Raw genomic sequence first — 24535 nt, 5'->3', positions numbered from 1 at the left:
TCCTTGTTGGGCCGAAGGTTTAGATCAGGGGTCGGGAACCTTTTTGACCCAAACCGTCATGAAGCAAAAATATTTTCATTTTCTTTTTTTGGGGGGGGGCCACACCATATACTATATTTTAAAATAAAATTCAACAAAACGGCCAAACCTGCTCTCCAAAAAAAAAGCTAATTTTGCAGCACATTTTATTTTACTGTGTTTCACTTAAATAATTGTAATCCCGGAGCCTGTGTCCCATATTGATATAAATATACCACTTCAAACTAATCTCGTGACGAAGCTCATTTGAACCTTCATTTTTGTCCTAAATAAGTTTTAAAAACGAGTTATTTTGTACAAATGCCATAAGTTACTGCATGCAGAAAACCAATTCATTTACCCTCAGTGCAAACATCGCTGGGCGAGGAGAAGAAAAAGGGCGTATGTATAGCTCTGCCCATTCCTACCACTCACTCAATCAAATTGTTGTAGGTGTTTTGCTAGAACTTTTGGATGTTTAAAGTTTGTGATGTGGCTTTTCATCATAAATTGTTTAATGAGCTTTCCGTACAAAGGCTTAATTAGCGATTTACAGCCAAAACCGGGTCCGTAAACTGTAGTTGAAATTGCGTCCTATATATACTGGACTGAACCCATGAAGCAGCCGGGACTGTCTCGGTTTCTCACGAAGTGACAAACGCCTTCATAGGTGACAATATTTTAAGTAATAGCTAAAGGTCCATTTTATCTCCTAGTCATAGGTTCTCATTGAAAACGACATCTGTGGCTCGCAAGCCACAAGTTCTCGAACCCTGGTTTAGACGGACGGCCAGATCTTAGGTGGTTTCATGCTCTGTCCGTTTTGATATTATTGCTCACATAGTGCTCCGGGAGATGTGTAAATGTTGCAAAATCTATATCATATCCCGGTTTTGCTTTTCCACAATTTTTTCCTGGACCTGCCGGGTGTGCTGTTTGGTCTTCATAATGTTGTCTGATCTCCAGTGTCTCCTTTCACCAACCTCTGATCTCACCACAGAGCAAATGCATTAAAACTGACATGCTTAATGGGGTACAGGTTCACTTTGTTAGTCCTTGTTAGTCATTTAGGTAGACATCGGATCATTCAGAAGTCATCAGGGAACTTCTCGTGTTTGTTGGTTAAACTGAGAGAACCGAGGGACAATATTTTCGAAACGCTTATTTTTCACTTGTTTTTGTAGTAAATATAACACAAAATGGGGAACTGTTTTGGTTCCACTTCAAGATTTTGTCTCACATTTAGGCGCTGTACTTTGAATTATTCTTTTATCGTATCTAATACATTTTTTATTTTCAACTGTGGATTTTTTAAGTTATTTTAAAATTTGTCTTGTATCTAAGTTTGCCTTTTTATCTTGTCATTTTATTTATCTTGTTTTTCTCTTTGAAGTCTTTATTATGTGTCTTTCCTGGAGTGCCATGTCTAATCTCTTTGTCAATAATGTTCTACTCAAGAGCATATGAATAACCGAAACTTCCCATGTGTAATAACCTGTAAAGCCCTTTGAGGGCTATACAAATAAAAATGACCTGCCATGACTTATCGTACTTGGATTACGTTACTGACTACATTTTTCAACCAGTAACGAGTGACTGTATCGGAATACATTTTGAAAGTAACCCTCCCAACGCTGTCTATCGACCCAGATTCCCCTTCATTTTTTCGACTTTGAACTCTACACCTTTACAAGCGGATTTTTCGGCTCGGCTCACTAAAACAGGCAAGCTCTTTAGCCCTCAGTGGGTACTTCGGATACGTGGATTAAAGCCACCAAAATATTTTTTGTTTATTTTCAAATATATTTTATTATTTTATTTTATATATTTTATAAATATATATGATGCCCCAAAGTAAATCACTTTGAAAATGTTTATGTCACAATGTTATCCTAGCCTTTATTGTTTCAAAATAAAGTGATCTTTTGCCTGGTTTAAACTTTTGCATAGATTATACGAAGAAAAGCACACAGAGGAAACGACACTCGTACAGAGAGAGAACATTTTCGAAGGGAGTCGGCTCATTAATTGAATACTTAAAACAAAGATAATTTGTTGAAAATAAAGTGAGAATGACCACTCCAGCAGCTCCCGTGTTATTTTCGATTGTTCTCGATTGTTCTCAGCTCAGGGATGCTGCTGGAAATGTGAATTTCCCTTCGGGGATGAACAAAGTATCTATCTATCTATCTATCTATCTATCTTAATCCCATTGATTGGGACAAAGAACTTGAATTGTGTCAAATTTAGATGAATAAAATGGAGGGCGAGTTTGATAGAGAATGTTAGGATTGGGCTTTATGTATTTAATTTGGACATCACATGAGTGACATTGAAATTGGAAAGACAAATGGAGAACTTTGGTCAACTCGTGGTTCGAACCATGGACAAAACAGTATGACTGGCAGTAGCTCAGGAGGTAGAGCGATCGTTTTTAGGATCAAGGGATCCCAGTTCGAATCCCGGCTTGTCCGTGTTACATGTCGAAGTGTCCTTGGGTAAGACATTGAACCCGCAATTACCCCCAATAAGCAGGTTAGCGCCTTATATGGCTGCAAGGCCGCTATTGGGAAATGTGAAGCACAATGTAAAGCGCTTTGGAAAGTCATTGACTTGAAAAGCGCTATAGAAATGCACATCATTTCATGACTTTAATGGGAAACTTACAGAGCAATCGGTTTATAAGTTGAAGGACAAATTAGAGTTAGAGGAATGCATCACTCCAATATTGAGTTAATAACAATCACAGAGGATGATCACACGCAGTCAGACTAAGAAGAGAGAGCATTTAGAAGGGAGCCGGCTCATTAACTCTTTCGTTCGCCGACAACACAGCAGAGTGGAACTGTGAGATGGTATGATGCTAGGGGGCGATAGAGCTCCAAAGAGATGGATACCAACCAAAGAAGAAGAAGAGAAGAACTACACGTCACTGCCGCCATTGTTTGCGCCTTCTTGGTGTTTCGTTCCAGTCGAGTGCACAATCTAACTCCATCTAACTGGATTAAACCCCGCAAAGGTTCAAAAACAGCATTTAACGCCGTAAAGGTTCAAAGATGGCTAAAATGTGCGAGGGATGGAAAGGAAATTTGAAAGAGGAGCTTCAAGATGACAACGAGCGAGAAGACCGACGGCTAAACCAAGTTAGCATTAGCAAGGAGCTACGATTCGTGATGAACGGAGCAGGTTGGTCACTTTTATTTCCATAACATTTTCATTTTACTTCTGTGAGTCTCTGACTTTTTGATTGTCATCGCTCTTGGCCAAGTGCAAACTTTTCTTTACAGTAATATCAGCCCATGACAACCTATGAAGGCCTGTTTAAGGAAAAGGGAAAAAAACCGTCGTGACTAATTCGGGTCCAAAAAATCTTAAGCCAATCGTGACCGATTTCAATGTGATTGACACATTAGTCGGCCAATCAATTCCCAGCGTAGATCAAGGGATCCCAGTTCGAATCCCGGCTCCTCCGTGTTACATGTCGAAGTGTCCTTGGGTAAGACACTGAACCCCTAAGACCCCCAATATGCAGGTTAGCGCCTTTCATGGCTGCACGGCCGCTATTGGGAAATGTGAAGCACACTGTAAAGCGCTTTGGGAAGTCTTGACTTGAAAAAGCGCTATATAAATGCAGATCATTTCATTTCATTTCATATAAGTCTGTTCAATCGTGGATTTCCTTTAAAGGAAAATAAAAAAATACGAGCATGAAAGGAAATCAAAATCTAAAGCATAGTGTTTTGTTAGATGCTCCTGCTTATTTTATGAAAGTATGAGGATATCTGAGTAACCGCAGTGTAGCTGCCCCACCTAAGATCCACATTCAGGCTGGACTGGATGATGAGGTTCTTATTACAGTTTCTGCAAATGAAATGAGTCACAACACGTGGTAAGCTTCTCTGCTTGCTTTGATCTCGTTGACAGCTCGCTGTTAGACTGCCCAACAGAATATCAAAGAGCCTTCTTTTCAGTCGACATAAAATATATATTAGAATATCAACTATCACAATACATTTTTACATCCATTTTACACGTGAATGGCTTCTCTGCTGGCTTTGATCTATTTGATCTTGTTGGCAGCTCACTTTGTAGACTGCACAAAGCATATCAAAGAGCTTTCTTTTCATCTCATCTCATTAGCCGTACCGCTTATCCTCATTAGGGTCGCGGGGGGCCGGAGCCCATCCCAGCCATCTCCGGGCAGTGTGCAGGGGACACCCTGAACTGGTTGCCAGCCAATCGCTGGGTACACAGGGACAGACAACTCGCTCGCTCATTCACACCTAGGGACAATTTGGACCGGCCAATTCACCTGAAATGCATGTTTTTGGAATGTGGGAGGAAACCGGAGTGCCCGGAGGAAACCCACGCAAGCACGGGGAGAACATATAAACTCCGCACAGGAAGTCTGGAGCTGGATTTGAACCCATGACAGGTTCACATGACATGTACTGTGCCGCACAAGAGATCGTCTAGTTTTTTTTTTTTTTTTTTTTTTTTTAATGTTTACAATGAATTCAACACATCTTTCTTCAGTCTGAATTTTAACCAACATCATCCTTTTTAAATACATGAGAAAATAGAATTAAGAACAATAACAGGTATAAAAGCGGGTATAACTTACCTGCAAATGAAATGAGTCACAACACGTGATTAGCTTCTCTGCTGGCTTTGATCTCGTTGGCAGCTCACTCTGTAGACTGCCTAAAGTATATCAAAGAGCTTTCTTTTCAATTTACATTAAATACATTTTAGAATATCACAATACATTTTTAAATCCATTTTAACAAGATATATTTAACAAGAGATCGTATAGTGTTTTTTTCTAACGTCTACAATGAATTCAACATATTTTTCTTTAGTCTGAACTTCAACCAACATCATATATATATATATATATATATATATATATATATATATATAAAATATAATAACGTTTTGTTTAATTGAAATTCCTGCTGAAATATGTGTATAGTTTTTGGTAAGTGTCCTGCAATGATGAGTCCAACAGTGCCACCTGCTGGTATGGGGTGGGGCTTGGTTTTGGCTTTCGACATGTGACCGGGAGGTGGGGTTTGTTGGCAGTCTTCAGAGAGAACTGCTAATGGTAAGACCCATCTTTTGGTGCTCCACAAAAGAAGTTAATTTTAAACATTACAACCACAGCTGAGAAATCTCTCAACATGCACAGTAATGGGATTGATGTTGTCAACCTGTTTAGATTTATTTTTGTTTTGTTTGTTTCTGTTTTACTAAAATATTAATTCTCATTGTAGAGATTTAAGCCAGCAGAAACGCTAATGTTGTGACTCATTCATTTGCAGGTAAATTGTACCCGTTTTTATACTCATTATTGTTCTTATTTCTATTTTCTCATATGTATGAAAAAGGATGAAGTTGGTTAAAATTCAGACTTAAGTAAAATATGTTGAATTCATTGTAAACGTTAAAAATCCACTATACGATCGCTTGTTAAAAGTATCTTGTTAAGATGGATGTAAAAATGTATTGTGATATTCTAAAATGTATTTTATGCAAATTTAAAAGAAAGATCTTTGATATGCTTTGTCGGGCAGTCTATAGAGAGAGCTGCTAATGAGATCAAAGAAATCAAAGCCACCAGAAAAGCTAATGTTGTGACTCATTTCATCTGCAGAAACTGTAATAAAAGAAACCTCATCATCCAGTCCAGCGTGAATGTGGATCTTTGGTGGGACAGGTACACCGCGGTTACATATATATATATATATATATGAGAAAATAGAAATTGGAAAAATAATGAGTATAAAAACGAGTACAATTTAACTGCAAATGAAATGAGTCACAACACGTGATTAGAAGAAGAGAATAGAAGAATAGAATTGATTTTATTGTCATTCTTTGTAACAATGCACACAGAAGGAAATGTCAATACACCTGACCCGGACAGTTAAACTTCCGCGAGCCGATGCTGCCGCCATTTTTTAGTCATTAGGTGAGCAAACCCCCCAATTCCAACCTTTAATGCCGAGCGCCAAGCAGGGAGGCAATGAGTACCAATGTTGTAAGCCTTAGTTATGACTCGGCTGAGGCTCGAACCGGCGACCTCCTAGTCTCAAAGCGAGCGCCCTACCTCACAGGCCGCACCTGTACATAAGCCGCATGCGCCCACATTAAAACATGTAACACAGTCACAAGAATATCCCAAATCTGACTTAAGGTGTTGCGATTGTAACTACAAATATAGTATACAACCCAAACACCAAAATCGGCTTCTCTGCTTGCTTTGATCTCGTTGGCAGCTCGCTCTATAAACTGCCCATAGCTTATCAAAGAGCTTTCTTTTCAATTTACATGAAATCCTTTTTTGATATTACAATACATTTTGACATCCATTTCAAGAAGATACTTTTAACAAGAGATCGTATAGTGTTTTTTTTTTTTTTTTAACGTTTACAATGAATTCAACACATTTTTCTTCAGTCTGAATTTTAACCAACATTATCCTTTTTATATATATAAATATACATATATATATACGAGAAAATAGAAATAAGAACAATAATGAGTATAAAGACGGATACGATTTACCTGCAGATGAAATGAGTCACAACATTAGCTTCAATGCTGGCTTTGATCGCTTTGATCTCTTTAAGGGGAATTAACATTTTAGCACAACTGAAACAAAACGAAAATAAATCCAAACAGCTTTACAACATCAATCCCATTACTGTGCATGTTGAGAGATTTGTCAGCTGGGGTTATAATGTTTAAAATTAACTTTTTTTTGTGGAGCACCAAAAGATGTGTCTTACCGTTGGCAGCTCACTCTGTGGACTGCCAGCAAAACCCCGCCTTCCGGTCACATGTCAAAAGCCAAAACAAAGCCTACCCCATACCAGCAGGTGGCACTGTTGGACTCATCATTGCAGGACACTTATCAAAAACTATACACATATTTCAGCAGGAATTTCAATAAAACAAAAGTTATTATTACACCCGTTACATCTGCATGAGCGCGTGACGGGTGAAACAGGATGTGTGGTGCGACAAAGTGCAAGAATGGTATGTTCTAGAACAGACGGTAACTACCACAAGCAGGGTGAGGACTCGGAGGCAGTTGGTAAACAACTGCCAGGAAACCACAACCAGGAGGGGCCAACACATGATCCTGCAGGGGAGGAATGACCAATCAGAGTGAGCTAAGGATAACTGCAGTATACACATAGCCAAAAGGCTTTCAAACATGAGCGCCAAGGGATAGTTGAGGCCTGATAATTTTACACCCCTACCTCGATTAGAAAGTTCAAAAGGACAGTTGTATTTTGTGCCTCCTTGTGGAAGAACAAAATGATTCATTTAAAATAACAATATTGATATAAAAATGAATCCAAGATACACTAACTATAGTATAAATGTAAAAAAAAATTTCATTATTCGAGAAATTTGCATTTATTTTACATAACATGGGCTAATTGTCAGCCATTTTTTGGTGATGGGTAACCAAAAACCTCAATGAGATTGAGCGAGTAAATGAGAGGTCAAAAATTGCGTTTTGGTCACTTCGAGTCTTCATAGTTTGTATTTTGTTTTGCACTGGTTTTTGGTTGCACTACACAATACAGCAACATCTAGTGGTCAAATAATTCACATTGTCCCTTCAATGCATTGAATCTCAAATAGTGGGGCGCGCCACCACAGAATTAGTCAAGGGGGAGCACCAGAACGTTTGACATCGGGGGTGTCAAGGTTAAAACATGAGATTGCATTAGGATGAAGAAAAGAACAACCTCTTAGTCGGAAATTGGGTTTTTGATAGCCCTAACATCGGATGCTCAGGCTTCGGAGATATGCTTCCGAGATGGGCTCAGGAAGGAACCACCCTCCCTCAATGGCTAGAGGCTCGTTCATTTGGGAACACGCACATAATAATAATAATTTCCTTGTATTGTCATTCTGTGTAACAATGTACACAGAACGAAATGTCGATTGCACCTGACCCGTTTTAGCGAGCCGATGCAGCCGCAGCCAACAGAGGGCGCCGCCGACCACTTTTTAAGTCTTAGGAATGACAATACATGCGATTGGCTTAAGTGAGATCACTTGAATACATGAAACAAATCTGAAAACTTATGCCTAAATGAAGTGAATAATGCTGGTCACTAGATGTCGTGTGGGCATAATAAATGAGCACTAAGGAAAGTGAAACTATGTAACACAAAAGGTATAATGCGTCACTGCAAAAAGAAAAGAGTGTAGGGAGGAAAGCTCTTCCTCGCACTTTCCAGCATCAAAGCACGGGGTCATCTTGATTGATAGCTAACGGATTTTTGGGGGGATTTTTTTGCGGTTTATTGTTTAATCTCCTGATTTTGAGTTAATACTATTGTTGATCTTTCTGACTATGGTTTACGATGATCAGTATAAAAATTTATAGTTAAAGGATTTGTATTTTATCTTTGAATTTCCGATATTTCTTTATTTTTTTCATTCTTTTATACGTTAATCACAGTGTTTTCCATACCATATAAGAAGAACCCTGTCAAGTCACCAGGGTCTCATTGGTGCTCGCCAGGATCTCAAACTTGTATGCGGAACAGGGCGAGGCTGCCGCACTTTAAGATCAGAAACGGTTCACCAAATATTGCAATGTGGAGGTTCACAGATCCCTTAACCGCATGAGTTGTGGGGCACCAATGATGACCCAATTTTGGACAGCCTTCTCCACTGGTGACGGTTCCTGACCTGTTCTTGGCTCGTGGTGTCTGCACAGTTCTTTTTCAGTCTTCCTCTCCTCCTGCCCCCTTAGACTTTTAGAATTTTATACAGAGGACGAAAGGGACTTTTTAAAAAAGGAGGCAAAGCGGGAAAATGATCCTTATACGTACTCACTTCACTTATCGTAAAATTCAGACTATCGAGCGCACCTGATTATAAGGCGCTTCCTGTATGTTATTAACGGTAAGATCCTTTTGTGCAACCCACTTTGAAATATTTAAGATATTTACAAAGAAAGCGTGCACACAAAAGGAGTTTTAATAGTATAAAGTACCTTAACCCCTTGACATTCCGCCGATGGGCGGCAGGACCTTTAATAAACAAACGCGTGTCTGTACGATGTCACTGTAATACGCCATATTAGTGGAAAGCTTAAACTCTTGAGATTCAAAATATGGTGACCATTTCTAAATACACTCACCAGAGAAACACCAGTCCGAAACTAAATACCTGAAAACTGTAAAGTCTGCGTATCTCACCATTACTTCCCTTGGCCGTCTTCACCTTTTTTGAATTTTGCGAAAATGTCTTGGTTACCTTTGGGAAATTCATAGAATCCAACCGTGTAAAATACTTTTTCTAAGCCACACGATCATGCTTACAGATTCGGCATGAAACATTTCTGGTTCGTTGCTTGTTGTAATCTGTTTGTTCCGCCAGATTATTTTTGTTTACAAGTCAACAGACTCGTGAAATGATTCTCAATATGGCCGCCAGCCTTCCACTTTCGATTGACACCCTTCCCATGATTAAGGTCTGTTCATGCTAGTTTTTTCATGCACAAAATACCAAGTTACATTAAACGTGCGTCTTCCTTGACACATACATTCGACATGTCTCACTCTTACCCTTTACTGGATGGGCGCCCCCTGGCAGTTGCTTAAAAATGCAGAGACCGATGATATTTATGTTTTTGTTATACACATTTTAATATATTTTCAGAGGTTCTGTGTTGTTTCTGTCTCCCTTGGATAAAAATATTACTTGAATGGAGACTGTATATTTATAAATTTCGTCATTTATTTTTTTCGGTATTATGTCGTATATTTGGGATGATGGGAAATCTATGTTTGTCTTGTGTCCCACAGATGTCAGTGAAGAATTCCCGTCTCCAAAGTTTCCTGATATTAAAGAGGAGGAGGATGATGTGGAGGTTGTTTGTGTTAAAGAGGAGGAGGCACTTTTCACAGAGTTTCCGCTAACTGAGACCTCTTTAACTCCTGGGAGTCAAGTAAAAAATGAAGAAAACTGGCAGGAGCTTCCAATCAGCAGCAGCTCCTTTCAACACATGAAAACTGATGACGAGGACATGTTCGACACTAATGGCGCCGAACAGTCAGAAGGTGATAAAACATGTTCTCAGTGTGGGAAAACGTTTCCATTCAAATATCGTTTGAAGTTGCACATGAGAACCCACACTGATGAGAAGCCGTTCTCTTGCTCATTTTGCGGTAAAAAATTCTGCCTTGAACAAAGCTTAAAAAGACACACAATAACCCACACTGGTGAGAAACCTTTTTCCTGTTCAGATTGTGGTCAAAAATTCAGCCGAAAGCAAGTCTTAGAAGAGCACATGACAATCCACACTGGCGAGAAGCCTTTTTCCTGCAAATTTTGCGGTAAAAAATTCAGCCGAAAGCAAGTCTTAGAAGACCACACCACAATCCACACTGGCGAGAAGCCTTTTTCCTGCTCAGTTTGTGATCAAAAATTCAGCCTGAAGGCATACTTAAAAATACACACAAGAACCCACACTGGTGAGAAGCCTTTTTCCTGCGAAGTTTGCGGTCAAAAATTCAGCATTCAGGGAAGCCTGAAAAAACACTCAACAATCCACACTGGGGAGAAGCCTTTTGTTTGCTCAATCTGTGGTGAAAATTTCAGACACAAGGCATACCTAAACTCACACACCAGAACCCATACTGGTGAGAAGCCTTTCTCCTGCTCAGTTTGCAGTAAAAAATTCAGCTACAAAGCAGGCTTAAAAAGACACGCGGTAACCCACACTGGGGAGAAGCCTTTTTCCTGCAAAGTTTGCGGTCAAAACTTCACCATTAAAGAAAACTTGAAAATACACTCAACAATCCACACTGGGGAGAAGCCTTTTTCCTGCTCAATCTGTGGTGAAAATTTCAGACACAAGTCATACCTAAACTCACACATAAAAACCCACACTGGCGAGAAGCCTTTTACTTGCTCAATCTGTGGTGAAAATTTCAGACTGAAGGCATACCTAAACTCACACACAAGAACCCACACTGGCGAGAAGCCTTTTTCCTGCCAAGTTTGTGGTCAAAGATTCAGATGGAAGATCGTCCTAGAGAACCACACAAGAACCCACACTGGAGAGAAGCCTTTTGCCTGCAAAGTTTGCGGTCAAAACTTCCGAAGTAAAGGAAACTTGAAAATACATTCAACGGTCCACACCGGGGAGAAGCCTTTTGACTGTTCAATCTGTGGTCTAAAATTCAGCCAGAAATCACACCTAAACTCACACACACGAACCCACACCGGCGAGAACCCCGTTTCCTGCTCAACTTGCGGCTTAAGATTCTCAAGTCAAGCAACAGCTCAGGATCACACGTGTTCTGGGGAAAATAGCATCCGTCACTCTGTTGGATAAGGTTTCATTTCTTGCATTTACATATAAAAGAAATTGGCCAACGAATGTACAGAAACTATGTGTGTGTACATGTCTGTACAGCACATATATATACATATATTTATATATATATGTATATATATATATATATATATAAATATTGTCACACACACTTGAATTATTGGGAACTTTATATTTTTATTTTGAACATTGAAATAAAAATAGGACAAAAACAATGAGTTGACAACAAAATAAATAACATTAATTAAATAACCTTTATCTTCCCTATTAAATACATTTTACAAATCCTCCTTTCCTCTTATTTTTAATATATTAAAATCTCATAGATATTCTTATTACTTTGGTCCGATAGCAACAATTATAATAACCACAATAATCACATATTTTATACACTAATCTTTGTAATACCCATCCCTCAACGTCATAATGCGCTTCGTTACCTAATTTCACTGTGGCACCAGTGATAATATCAATAAAAATAAACACAATATTTATAACAGTTCTGATGTGATAATAGCACAATAACAAGAAGTTAACCATCGTTTTAAACGCAGTATTTCCAAGCTTCCCTCATATCCCATTTTATTCATCCCTGTATTTCGCCATTAATGCTATTTGGTATTTAAATTTGAACACATGGATAGTTGGACATTATTTGATCTCATCTTGTTATTCCAAAGTTAATTTTTATCAGTGACTCAAATTGCTTACTACTGCACAGGGTTGGGTAGGGTTACTTTAACTGGATTACTTTCCATGACTTTTGGATGACTCCAATATCAAATATGCTAATAAAAGACAAAATAAATTAAATATGGATAAAATGACTCAATTTTATGCAGGCTTGGAGAGTAACGGAATGCATGCAACGTCAAAAATATAAGCTGTTTGGATTTATTTCATTTTGTTTCTGTCGAATATTATGTTAGTTTTGCCGGAGATCAAAGCCAGGAGAGAAAGCTTACCACGTGTTGTGAGTCATCATTTTATTCATATTCAGTTTGTTTTGTCTTTTATTAGCATATTGGCTATTGGAGTAATCCAAAATAAATTATGGTAATCAAGTTAAAGTAACCCTCCTGACCCTGCTACTGCACTCTGGGATATTTGCAGCGAGCTCTGGTCCAACATTTACAAAATTACTATTGAAATTCTCCACAACTTGATTTCAATGATCATTTTCACTGTTCTTATCAATAAAATAGTTTGGATATGCATTACTTCCATTCTTTCCTTTTATTATATTATTTAATATATCCCAAATACCTTTGATATGACTTTTGTTATGATGTAATACATTGGTATAGTATCATTTCTTGCTCGCTCTAAATATTCCTGTCAAATTTTTTTGTACGTTTTGTATCGGGATTCGGCTTCCTGAGTTTTCATAGATCTTCTATATAAGGTGTTTTTTTTCTTACAAGCATTATATAAACCCTTAGTTATCCATGGACGCTTTACAGACTTATTCTTAATATTAGTCTGTCATTTGACAGTTTTTGTTGTACTTGTTGATGAATATTTCCAAAAATGTGTCAAACGCACGATCCATATCATCTGTACCATATATAGCATTCCAGTTTTGTTTAACTAAGTCATCACCGAGTGATATAATAGTCTCTTCAGTTCTAGCTCGTTTGTTAATCCTTAGTTGATACTTGTCTAGTAACCTTTTCATCATACTCTGTAAATACTGGTAGGTGATCAGAAATATCACAAACCAGTAATCCGCTGACGTTTGTAATTTCAATATCATTCCTAAAGATATTGTCAATGAGTGTTGCACTGTGTGAAGTAATCCTACTAGTCATCAATGTTTTTATGTTTGTTTGCATTCATTAAATCGATGTTGAAATCTCCACAGATGAATAGTGTTTTGTTGCCGATTGATGAATATGTTTATTCATCCCTGTTTGTGACAGTTTCAAGATTTGAGCCCGGTGATCTATATACGCAACTGACTATAATATTTCTCAGTTTTTCATTTATAATTTCTATTGTAAGACATTCAAGTAAATCGTCAATGACAAATGACATGTTTTGTATTATCTTCGATTTGAATTTTTTTGTGCACATATATAGCTACTCCTATTGTTTTGTTTTATTTACACAGTTTAAATTATAGTCATTTAATTCAAAATAAACACCCCTTTCCTTACTGAACCACGTTTCAGAAACTGCAATCACACTAAACGGGTTCTCAAATTGCTGTAAGCATTCAGTGATGTCTTCAAAATTTGTGTACATGCTTCTACTGTTAAAGTGAATTATTGATAATTTCCCTTCAGATTCAACAAAAGTATCATATTCATTTCCAGTATCATATTTGAAATTTTCTGAGCTAGTTGATAGAAAATTGTGGTCAGGATCGAAGTCATCTAATCTTGAAATATTGGAGTCAGTGAGATCAATAATGCTCAGTTCCGGTAGATCATGGCCTAATATGATAGATTTTTTTTATTGTGATCTGTAATAAAGGTGTCCATGTTGTCAGTCCAGGATGCCATTGTATCATTTGAATCCACCATTGTCCGAGATTGTCCAGTGTCATAAGTATTTACCGCTCTATCCAGGCATTCAGGCAAATCTGTCCAGCTCCTGCATTTCTCGAATCCAAAGTATTTTTGCTTCTTCTGGAGTGCCGATTATTTTTATGTATACTCTACAGTTTGAAATTCAAGTTCCTTGTATCTTGTTTGTTTTCCTGGAAAATGGAGCTTGTCTTGCAATGTCAGAATTTTTTTTTTAAGTGTTCATTTAAATAAACTTTTGTGCATTTTAGTCTTTTTCCTTGCTTGAGGATTTCATGTTTTTGTTTCTTGTTGACAAACATCACTATGGTAGCTTTAGGCCGGTTCTCACCTCTTGATGATGGATGGTATGCTTCTATGTCCTCAGCATTGATAAATGTCCCTTTTTGACTCATACAAGCAATGACCTGTTGCTCAGCAGAATCTTGATCAGCATCCGTTGCAATACTTTTATTTTCCACAGCCTTGGCATAGGTCCGAGGTTTGATGTCCAGACCGGTGATAATAATGTCATGGATCCTGGTGTACTGTTCTGCTACACGTCCTTCTAGCACATTAATCCTCTGGTCCTTCTCCATGTTTTCCTTTTTTTTAGAGCTTTGATTTCAGCCATTAAACAAAATTTGTATTTTGTTGTTTGGTGACTATATCCATTTTGTCCATCATAAAGCCGAGTGACTTGATTTCCTCAAGTTCCTTGTCCCTGCTCGGCATCTTAAATTCCACGCTACTTTTACGGCACGGAAAGCAGGACGAATCGGCCTCCCTCCCGCACTGGTTTTCGGAACAAGTCCGCCGAGTCTACGGCGATGTCGACTACGTGCTTTCTCCTTCGAAACCCACAGATGCCAAAATCGTGGCGCACATTAGCAGCTACGCTACCTTCACGCTGGACTCGTGGTGGAAATTAGAATCCTGTTGAATCAATCATGCTTACATATTGGGATGTATTGGTCAATCGTCTTGGCTCTTCAATAGCCTAAATTTCTGCTCTCAGTTAAATGACTATGTAGAAATGATCTTGGCTTAATCATTTATCCTTTTGTTTTCCATCCAATTATATTCTTAGATTCTCATGATCTGAGGATTGATTCATCTGCTATTTTTAAAATTGATATGCTCTTTCTCGGAATCGATTCATCTGCTCCTCATTGTCGTTGGAAAATGCTATTTCCATAGGATAGGCAAATTGTTTCTTAATTTAACCAAACTATAAATCAACATTTACCTATTTGTTAATCGTTTCTCAATCGTAACAGGCTTAGGCTTGTACTTATAGAATATATACTATTAAATATAGTTTTCAAATATCTTCGATCTAAATATGAAATGAGATGCCCCGAATAAATCATTTTGAAAATGTTATCATATGTATTGTTTCAATTTAAGTGAATTTTTGCCACATTGAATCATTTACATGGATTAAACGAAGAAAAACAGAAGGCGACACTCGTATTGACCAGTTAGGAGCGCCAGAGAGAGCATTTCGAAGGGAGCCGGCTCATTAACTCCTTTCGTTCGCCAACAACTCAGTAGAGTGGAACTGTAAGACGGTATGGTGCTAGGGGGCGATAGAGCACCAAAGAGATGGATGCCAGAAAGAAGAAGAGTAGAACTACAGGTCCCTGCCGCCATTGTCTGCCCCTTCGCGGTGTTTCGTTCCAGTCGTGTTCACAATTAAACTTCATCTAACTGCATTTAACTCTGTACAAGAGTTTTAAAGGTGGCTAAAATGTGCGAGGGATGGAAAGGAAATTTGAAGGAGGAGCTTCAGGAAGAAAACGAGCGAGAAGATCGACGGCTAAACCAAGTTAGCATTAGCAAAGAGTTACTAGTTGGGTTGAACAGAGCAGGTTGGACACTTTTATTTCCATAACATTTTTTATCTTCCTATTTTGACCCCTCAAGTCTATTGCACGACGTATGTTTGATTTATATTCCATATTTATGACGCAGCTGCTTGAAGGGCATAATCCATTGGGTCTGCGTTAACACCAAATATACGCTCGTTTGACAAATTCGGTATTATTTTTGCAGTTTAATTCAATCTAACACTAAAATATGACTGTTGAAGTCGTTTTAATTTGGTTTAGTTTTAGTTCTTCCCGTATGAAGAAACCTATAATGACGGTGATGTAGTTGCTGGGGTCGCCAATCTATGACACGCGTTTAAGTGCGCATTCTTACCTGAAATCTAGACATATTCAGTTGGGCGCTGAGTCGTATAGAGGCTTTACGGTAGCGCCCCTCTGCTCCATGTTTGAGTGTGTGTCTGCGTGGCGCCTAAGACGAAAGATCCGTGTTTTAACCCCGCCACAGGAACACCGGCGCGCAATAAATAAACGAATCACGACCCCTGCTGCAGGGATAAAATATCGTTCTTTTCAGCCCGAGTGGACGGATAACTGGGGCTTTGAACAAATAATGACTGCGCTGTTTCTGCATCGAGTTTCGAGAGTGCACACAAGAGGAGTTTTAATATTATGAGGTGCCTTAACCCATTGACATTGTGGTGGGCCGCAGAATATTTGATAAACAAATATGTTTCTGTACGATGTCACCAGTCACTAAAATACGCCATAGTAGTGGAAAGCTTAAACTCTTGAGATTTAAAATATGATGACCATTTCTAAATACACTCACCAGAGAAACACCAGTCTGAAACTAAATACCTGAAAACTATAAAGCTAAACTACACTATAAACTCACCATTACTTCCCTTGGCCGTCTTCACCTTTTTTGAATTTTGCGAAAATGGCTTGGTTACCTTTGGGCAATTCATAGAATCCAACCATGTAAAATATTTATTCCAAGCCACACGATCATGCTCACAGATTCAAAATAATCGGCATGAAACATTTCTGCTTCGTTGCTTGTTGTAATTCGTTTGTTCCGCCACATTATTTTCGTTTACAAGTCAACAGACTCGTAAAATGATTCTCAATATGGCCGTCAGCCTTCCCCCTTCGATTGACACCCTTCCCATGATTAAGGTCTGTTCATGCTAGTTTTTTCATGCAAAAAGCACCAAGTTACATTCAACTTGCGTCTTCCTTGACACATACATTCGATGTGTCTCACTCTTACCCTTTACTGGATGGATGCAGCCTGGCGGTCGCTAATGAAAGGAAGCGGCTTATAGTCTGAATTTTAAAGTATGTAACATTGTGCTTTGTCTTTCACTGACAGAAGAATTGGAATCAGTCCTTCAAAGCTGAGCACTTTGATTTCTTAAATACCAATATTCAAGAGAGACCAATGATATTTATGTTTTTGTTTACTCATTTTAAATGAGGTTCTGTGTCGTTTCTGTCTCCATTGGTTAGAATTATTACATGAATGCAGTCTATTTTATATATTTATACATTTTGTCATTTATGTGTTTTGGTGTTATTTCGTATATTTTCGATGATGCGAAACCTACGTGTGTCTTGTGTCCCACAGATGTCAGTGAAGAATTCCTGCCTCCTGTCGGGCAGGAACCGGACTTTCCTGACATTAAAAAAGAAGAGGAGGACGTGAAGCCTGATTGTGTTAAAGAGGAGGGACTTTTCACAGATTTGCCGGTGACAGAGACCATTTTAACTCCTGGGAGTCAGGTAAAACATGAAGAAAACTGGCAGGAGCCTTCAAGCAGCAGCTCCCGTCAACACGTGAAAACTGATGATGAGGACACGTCCGACTCTGCAGACACTGATGGCGCCGAACTGTCAGAAGCTGATAACAAGTGTTCTCAGTGTGGGAAAACGTTTCCGTTCAAATATCGTTTGAAGTTGCATATGCGAACCCACACAGGGGAGAAGCCTTTTTCCTGCTCAGTTTGCGGTCAAAAATTCGGCTATAAAAACAGTTTAAAAGACCACACAAGAACCCACACTGGTGAGAAGCCTTTCTCCTGCTCAATTTGTGGTCAAAAATTCAGCCATGAAAAAAGCTTAAAAGACCACACAAGAACCCACACTGGTGAGAAGCCTTTCTCCTGCTCAGTTTGCAGTAGAAAATTCAGCCATAAAAACAGCTTAAAAACTCACACAAGAACCCACAGTGGTGAAAAGCCTTTTTCCTGCCAAGTTTGTGGTCAAAAATTCAGCCAAAAGCATGCCCTAGAAGACCACACTAGAATCCACACTGGTGAGAAGCCTTTTTCCTGTTCAATTTGTTGTCAGAAATTCAGGCGCAAACGCACCTTAAAAATCCACACAGGAGTCCACACTGGCAAGGAGCCTTTTTCTTGCTCATTTTGCGGTCAATCATTCAGCCAAAGGGCACACTTAAAAACACACACAAGAACCCACACTGGTGAGAAACCTTTTTCCTGCTCAGTTTGCGGGCAAAGATTCAGCCAAAAGCATGTCTTAGAAGACCACACCAGAATCCACACTGGCGAGAAGCCTTTTTCCTGTTCAATTTGTGGTCAGAAATTCAGGCTCAAACGGGCCTTAAAAATCCACACAGGAGTCCACACTGGCAAGAAGCCTTTTTCCTGCTAATTTTGTGGTCAATCATTCAAGTCAGGTCAGGTCATTTTTATTTGTATAGCCTTAATCACAAAGAGTCTCAAAGGGCTTCACATGTTATTACTATTTTTTTAGACTATTCCTACACCATCCCCTGATCTGGAACCAACAGATATTATCCACGAAAAGTATAGGTTATTCATATGCTATAGAGTAGAAGTGTGTTTCAAGCTTAGATTTAAATATTTCCACTGAGGTTGCAGATCCAATCTCAGGGGTAAGAGCATTCCACAGCACCAGCTCGGTAGCCTAGATGGTAGGGCGCCCGCTCAGAGACTAGGAGGTCGCCGGTTCAAGCCATACCTAAGACTTACAACATTGGTACTCATTGCCTCCCTGCTTGGCGCTCGGCATATTGGGTTGGAATTGGGGGGTTTGCTCACCGAATGACTCCCAACATAGCAGTTGGGACCCACCTACCCATGGTGCCAGGGAGCCCTGAAAGGGATACGAAGAGGTCCAAACTTCACTGCAAACAGTCGTTTCCCTTATCTATATGTCTATCTGCCCCGCCGGGGATAACGAAGACGACATTGCAGTGCTCAACAAACAAACAGCACCGGTGCCCGGATGGAGAACGCTCTCGAACCAGCGGAACACTTCTTGGCTCTTGGGATCACCAGGAGACCGGCGCTCTCAGAACAAAGGCTTCAGACCGGAACATAGGGGGAAATGAAATCCGAAAGATATGAGGGAGCAAGTCCATGTATGATTTGTATAATACTAAGAAAACCTTGAAATCACATCTTAGGCTAACAGGGAGCCAATGCAGGTTAGCCAAAATTGGGGTGATATGATCGGACTTTTTTTGTCCTACTTAAAAGCCTCGCTGCCGCATTTTGTACCAGCTGAAGGCTCTTGGTTTTGGACTTAGGGAGACCAGAGAGTAGTGCGTTAGTCATTGAGACGGGAAGCAACAAACGCGTGAATTATAATCTCCGCATCCGACTGAGACAGCATAGGGAGAATTTTAGCAATGTTGCCAAGATGGAAGAAAGCGGTTCGTCATATTCTTAACGTGTGTTTGAAAGGACAGATCGGGGTCAAATATGAGACCTGAATTTTTGACAGAGTCACTGGGTGATATTACATTTGTCAATGTTCAGAGACGTTTTTGTGAACAAGTCATAGCATTTGGATGGACCAATAACTAACATTCCGGTCTTTTCAGAGTTAAGGCGCAAGAAGTTGAGCGATATCCACTCTTTGATCTCAGTGAAGCAGGCCTCCAAATTTCCACAGTTTAGTGTGGATGATTCCTCCAACGGAAGATATAGTTGAGTGCCATCCGCGAAGCAATGGAAACTGATATTATACTTGCGAATAATATCACCTCATGGAAGCATGTCAATGCTGAAAAGAAGGGGGCCAAGTACTGAACCCTGCGGAACACCACAGGTAACACTAAAAGGCTCAGATGTCATTTCACCGTACTTAACACAGTACGTCCTATCTGAGAGGTAGGCTCTGAACCATAAGAGGACGGTTCCTGAGAGACCAATCAACTTTTCCAACGCTCTACTAAGATAATATGGTCCACAGTGTCAAAAGCAGCCCTAAGGTCCAGCAGCAGCAGCAGGAGTAATGAAGCCAGTAGAAGATCATCCACCAAAAATATCAAAGATGTTTAACCCTTTTTCAGACTTCTGTCAGTGAATATGTTTTTGATATAATCTGATCAATTTGATGAACACTCCCAATTTCCCAAATATATAAATTATACTTAAGGATCTCCCCTTGTATTGGATTACATGTATTTTTCTTTTTACTTTCCCTATTCATATACTTTCCTTTTCTCCAAATTTCTTCAGCACTTTTTGTTCCTTTGGACTTGATGACCCGGTCTTGTTGTTTGGCTGTTTCATGCCCGTTTTGTTTGGAATGATGAAATGTTCAATTAAAAAATACAAATAAAACACAAAACTTGAAAATATTGCAGCCATAAACAAAAAATGGTGTTCTGTGTATTTCATGGAGCGCTTTTTGTTGTGAATGTTGTTTGGAACAAGACGTTTTCTAACAACTGAAATTTCAAGCAATCATTGAGAGCGCCGTCTAGTGGACGCATTTCAGAATACTTTTCCCTTCTCACTTTGATTTGCGACCTGAATGGTGATGGGAATTTCTCCTCTTTTTAGAAAAGCGGCTTTTTCGGCTCGGCTCACTAAAGCAGACGGTCTCCCTTCGCCCCCAGTGGGCTCTAAATACATGGATTCAAGACACCATAACGTTTCTGCTTGTTTTGACTTTGTTATCATAACCTTAATTGTTTGAGGTGAACTTTGGCCCCATTTAAACTTTTCCATGGATTATATCATACCTGACACGCTCCAGGGCTCCATGCCCTTACCAGCTGTTGTATTTTCCCTTACAAAATACAAAAAAAATCTTACAGCATTTTTTTTCCAAACGTGTTTATTAATGTAGTTTAACATGTTGTATTGTACATGTGTTTCGTTATATCATGATGTACATATTCTTAACAATAAAATAAGAAATAAAATAAGAAAAAAGGTCAGGAACAATTGTTGTCAGCGTAACTAAAGATAGATAGATAGATACTTGATTCATCCCCGTAGGGAAATTCACACTTCCAGCAGTCTACCTCGTTGTTTATTAACAGATGAACATGATGCCCTAGGGGTGCTTGTAGCGGAGTGGATGACGTCGCGCCTGTCCAAAAGTTCGACATCCCTGCGGCAGATGGAAAACTTTTCTTTGTGAAAATCCAGGGATACACCACCTCGTGTTAGCGATTCCCCCCGGCTTTCGTGTCGCTGTTTAGCGGCGCTGAAGCCGGATTGCTCCGGGTAGCTCCGGGTGGCTACACGTTAGCGTCCGGAATGCTAAACGTGAGCCACGTTCCGCAAAACACAGCAACTGCGCTCCCTGTGCGCTTTGATGTTTTCCACCAGCACTCGATGATCTTATTTCGTAGTGAGTTCGCATTTACCATGATTACGGATGGTACCGAAGACTTATAAGGCCGCTAGCCGCTTCGCTAGCTCCGGCTCTTCTTCCACGATAGGCCCCTTCATCACGCCGGCAAGAGAATTTTTCAGGGCAAGGAGTTGAAATTCCTTGAATACACGCATTTTCGTGCGCTAAAACCCATGTCCATAGGATAGAAGTAATCCATAGTGTAGTTGTCAAAACGGGAAGAAAAAACACTGAAAATAGGAGCAGACAATAAAACAATAGGGCAGCTGCTGGAAAAGGCAGGCGCTCGTGGCAGCGCCGCTTTAAGCAATAGTGATGTCATAAAATGTCCATTAATAACACTTTAAAATTACATTTGTATATAAAGATATTTTTTTGGAGGAAAAACTTTGTTGGCATTTCTATTTTGTAAACCAAACCACAATATCAACCATTGATGCTTGTATTTGAAATTGCAAACAGACTCCTTAACAGGGACCGAAAATACAAACCTTTGCAGCCTTGTGACTGGGAAACATGTTTTTCATAAGCCTTGTAAAGTGATCGGAAATTGTTGGAGGTATGCTGTGCTCTGCCGTGAAATGGTAAAACATCACTTCTGCAGCTGTTCAGGAGTCTTCCGGTGTAGTGCCTAATTTCGACTCCCCTGCAAAATCCTCCCCCCCCCCTCGCGTGAAGGCGCATTCTGCTGCGCTTCCGACAATAGCTTTATTGTTTTGATAAGCTTATTATATAGAATACTGTTAGGTTAACCCCAACACTTATAATAAAACTTGCACTCAAAGAAGACACAGAGACGTGGGTATGACTTACTTGCAAGGAGAATGACGATAGACTGCCTGTTACAGTCTACTAAACACTCTGGAAAAAGTCTATTTCGTCCTTGCCTTTTTATTGTATTAGGAACACCCTAGTTTACATGTTTCTTCTGCTAAAGGGAGGGGGAGTGACTAAAAAAACTGTTTGAGATCTGTTTTCACAATAACATCTTATCGTATCAACACCTGTTTAAACTTACAACAACATGTTATCGTATCAACAATATTACTACTATTGAACTAGGCGAGAATGGCACACTAAGCAAGAATAGAACACAGTATGCAACAGTAGAATAACTTATTTACAGTGGCTCAGGAGGTAGGCATCAAGAGATCACATGTTCGATTCCCGGCTCCTCCGTGTTACATGTCAAAGTGTCCTTGGGTAAGACACTGTACCCCTAGTACCCCCAATAAGCAGGTTAGCGCCTTACATGGCTGCACGGCCGCTATTGGGAAATGTGAAGCACACTGTAAAGCGCTTTGGGAAGTCTTGACTTGAAAAGTGCTATATCAATGCGGATCATTTCATTTAAATCCATCAAATACAATCGCTATGGTCAGAAGCGGCAGACGGATGCGCACAATATCATCAAACGCTCGCTTTGTTTGCAACGGAAAAATACATACCGGATAGAGGCTACCACGGCGAACTCGTTTGACTTGATTGATTTTCCGTTTGGTGATAGTCGGTGTACAGGACTGTCTCAGAAAATTAGAATATTGTGATAAAGTTCTTTATTTTCTGTAATGCAACAAAAATGTCATACATTCTGGATTCATTTCACATCAACTGAACTATTTCAAGCCTTTTATGATTTGAATATTGCTGATTTTGGCTTACAGCTGAAAAAAACTCAAAAATCCTATCTCAAAATAATAATAATAATAATAATAATAATTTCCTTGTATTGTCATTCTGTGTAACAATGTACACAGAACGAAATGTCGATTGCACCTGACCCGTTGTAGCGAGCCGATGCAGCCGCAGCCAACAGAGGGCGCCGCCGACCACTTTTTAAGTCTTAGGAATGACTCGGCCGGGGCGCGAACCACCGACCTCCCAGTCTCAAAGCGGGCGCCTTACCATCTAGGCTACTGAGCTTAGAATACTTCCTCAGACCAAGTAAAAAAAATAATTTTATAACAGCAAAACTAAATCAAACATTTGAAAATGTCCATTGATGCACTCAGTACTTGGTTGGGAATCCTTTTGCACGGATTACTGCATCAATCCGGCGTGGCATGGAGGCAATCAGCCTGTGGCATTGCTGAGGTGTTATTGATGCCCAGGATGCTTCGATAGCGGCCTTCAGCTCATTTGCATTTGTAGGTCTGGTGTCTTTCATCTTCTTCTTAACTATACCCCACAAATTCTCGATGTGGTTCAGGTCAGGGGAATTAGCGGGCCAATCAAGGACAGTGATGCCATGGTCAGTGCACCAGTTACTGGTGGTTTTGGCACTGTGGGCAGGTGCCAGATCATGCTGGAAAATGAAATCCTCATCTCCATAGAGCTTTTCAGCAGATGGAAGAATGTAGTGCTCTAAAATCTCTTGGTACGCAGCTGCATTTACTCTGGACTTGATGAAACACAGTGGACCAACACCAGCAGCTGACATGGCTCCCCAAACCATTGCTGACTGTGGGAACTTCACACTGGATTTCAAGCAACTTGGATTTTGCTCTTCTCCAGCTTTTCTCCAGACTCTGGCGCCTCAACTTCCAAATGAAATGCAAAACTTGCTTTCGTCTGAAAAGAGGACTTTGGACCACTCTGCAACTGTCCAGTGCTTCTTCTCCATAGCCCAAGTCAGACGCTTCTTCCGTTGTCTCGAGTTCAGAAGTGGCTTGACCACGGGAATACGGCTATTGTAGCCCATTTCTCGGACACGTCTGTGAACTGTGGCTTTTGATACCTGGACTCCAGCTTCAGCCCACTGTCTTTGAAGCTCCCCCAAACTCTTCTTCACAATTTTGTTAAGGCTGCGGTCATCTCTCTTGGTTGTGCAGCGTTTCCGGCCACATTTTTCCCTTCCAACAGACTTTTTGTGGATGTGCTCCTGTTCCTAGTATAGTGCTTTCCAACGTTCAGAGGCTTTATAACAAAACAGATGAGTTGTTTATGAGGATACATACCCAGAAAGTTTTCCGTGATCGTAACGTTCTTTGTTTTTCTGAAACTTGGCTAAAACCATCACATCCTGATCCCTTAGTCATGCCGCCGGGATTCACGATTTTTCGTCAGGATCGGGACACAGATATCACAGGTGAATCCCGAGGAGGTGAAGTGTTTTTTTGATGAACGACAACTGGTGCTTGGATTATATC

The 24535-nt window shown here is 39.8% G+C and overlaps 1 protein-coding gene and 2 pseudogenes across 4 annotated transcripts in view; all 3 read left to right on the top strand.

Annotated features, from left to right (window-relative positions):
* Window positions 1-11303, top strand: part of LOC148377001 (uncharacterized) — an 88154-nt pseudogene extending 76851 nt beyond the window's left edge. The window contains exon 2 of the transcript XR_015852535.1: window positions 9864-11303. The product of XR_015852535.1 is annotated as an uncharacterized LOC148377001 (transcript). The remainder of the gene's footprint in view (window positions 1-9863) is intronic.
* LOC148376990 (uncharacterized) overlaps window positions 1-24535 on the top strand; it is a 205695-nt pseudogene that overhangs the window by 44874 nt on the left and 136286 nt on the right. The gene's annotated exons all lie outside the window — the stretch shown is intronic.
* LOC148377000 (uncharacterized) lies at window positions 15548-21016 on the top strand. Of its 2 annotated transcripts, XM_088352131.1 has the most exons (3): window positions 15548-15782; window positions 17374-18060; window positions 19618-21016. In XM_088352131.1, the coding sequence occupies exons 1-3, from the start codon at window positions 15662-15664 to the stop codon at window positions 19725-19727; spliced, it is 918 nt and encodes a 305-aa protein (XP_088208257.1). In that variant the 5' UTR covers window positions 15548-15661; the 3' UTR covers window positions 19728-21016. The 2 variants fall into 2 exon arrangements, with proteins under 2 accessions (XP_088208257.1, XP_088208256.1); XM_088352130.1 differs by having other exon boundaries at window positions 17374-21013.

The sequence above is a fragment of the Urocampus carinirostris genome, chromosome 1 (genome assembly GCF_059441175.1).
Source record: "Urocampus carinirostris isolate Australia breed hairy pipefish chromosome 1, RoL_Ucar_1.0, whole genome shotgun sequence".
Classification (NCBI taxonomy): domain Eukaryota; kingdom Metazoa; phylum Chordata; class Actinopteri; order Syngnathiformes; family Syngnathidae; genus Urocampus; species Urocampus carinirostris.
Note: the sequence above shows the minus strand (reverse complement) of the source record. Positions and strands in the feature narration are given on the sequence as shown.

Bases quoted from the DNA above. Each gene is read 5' to 3' on its own strand.
- LOC148377000 (XM_088352130.1), top strand. From the start codon at position 15,662: ATGTGCGAGGGATGGAAAGGAAATTTGAAGGAGGAGCTTCAGGAAGAA. The intron at 15,783-17,373 runs GTTGGACACTTT...TGTGTCCCACAG, and splicing joins AGTTGGGTTGAACAGAGCAG to ATGTCAGTGAAGAATTCCTG.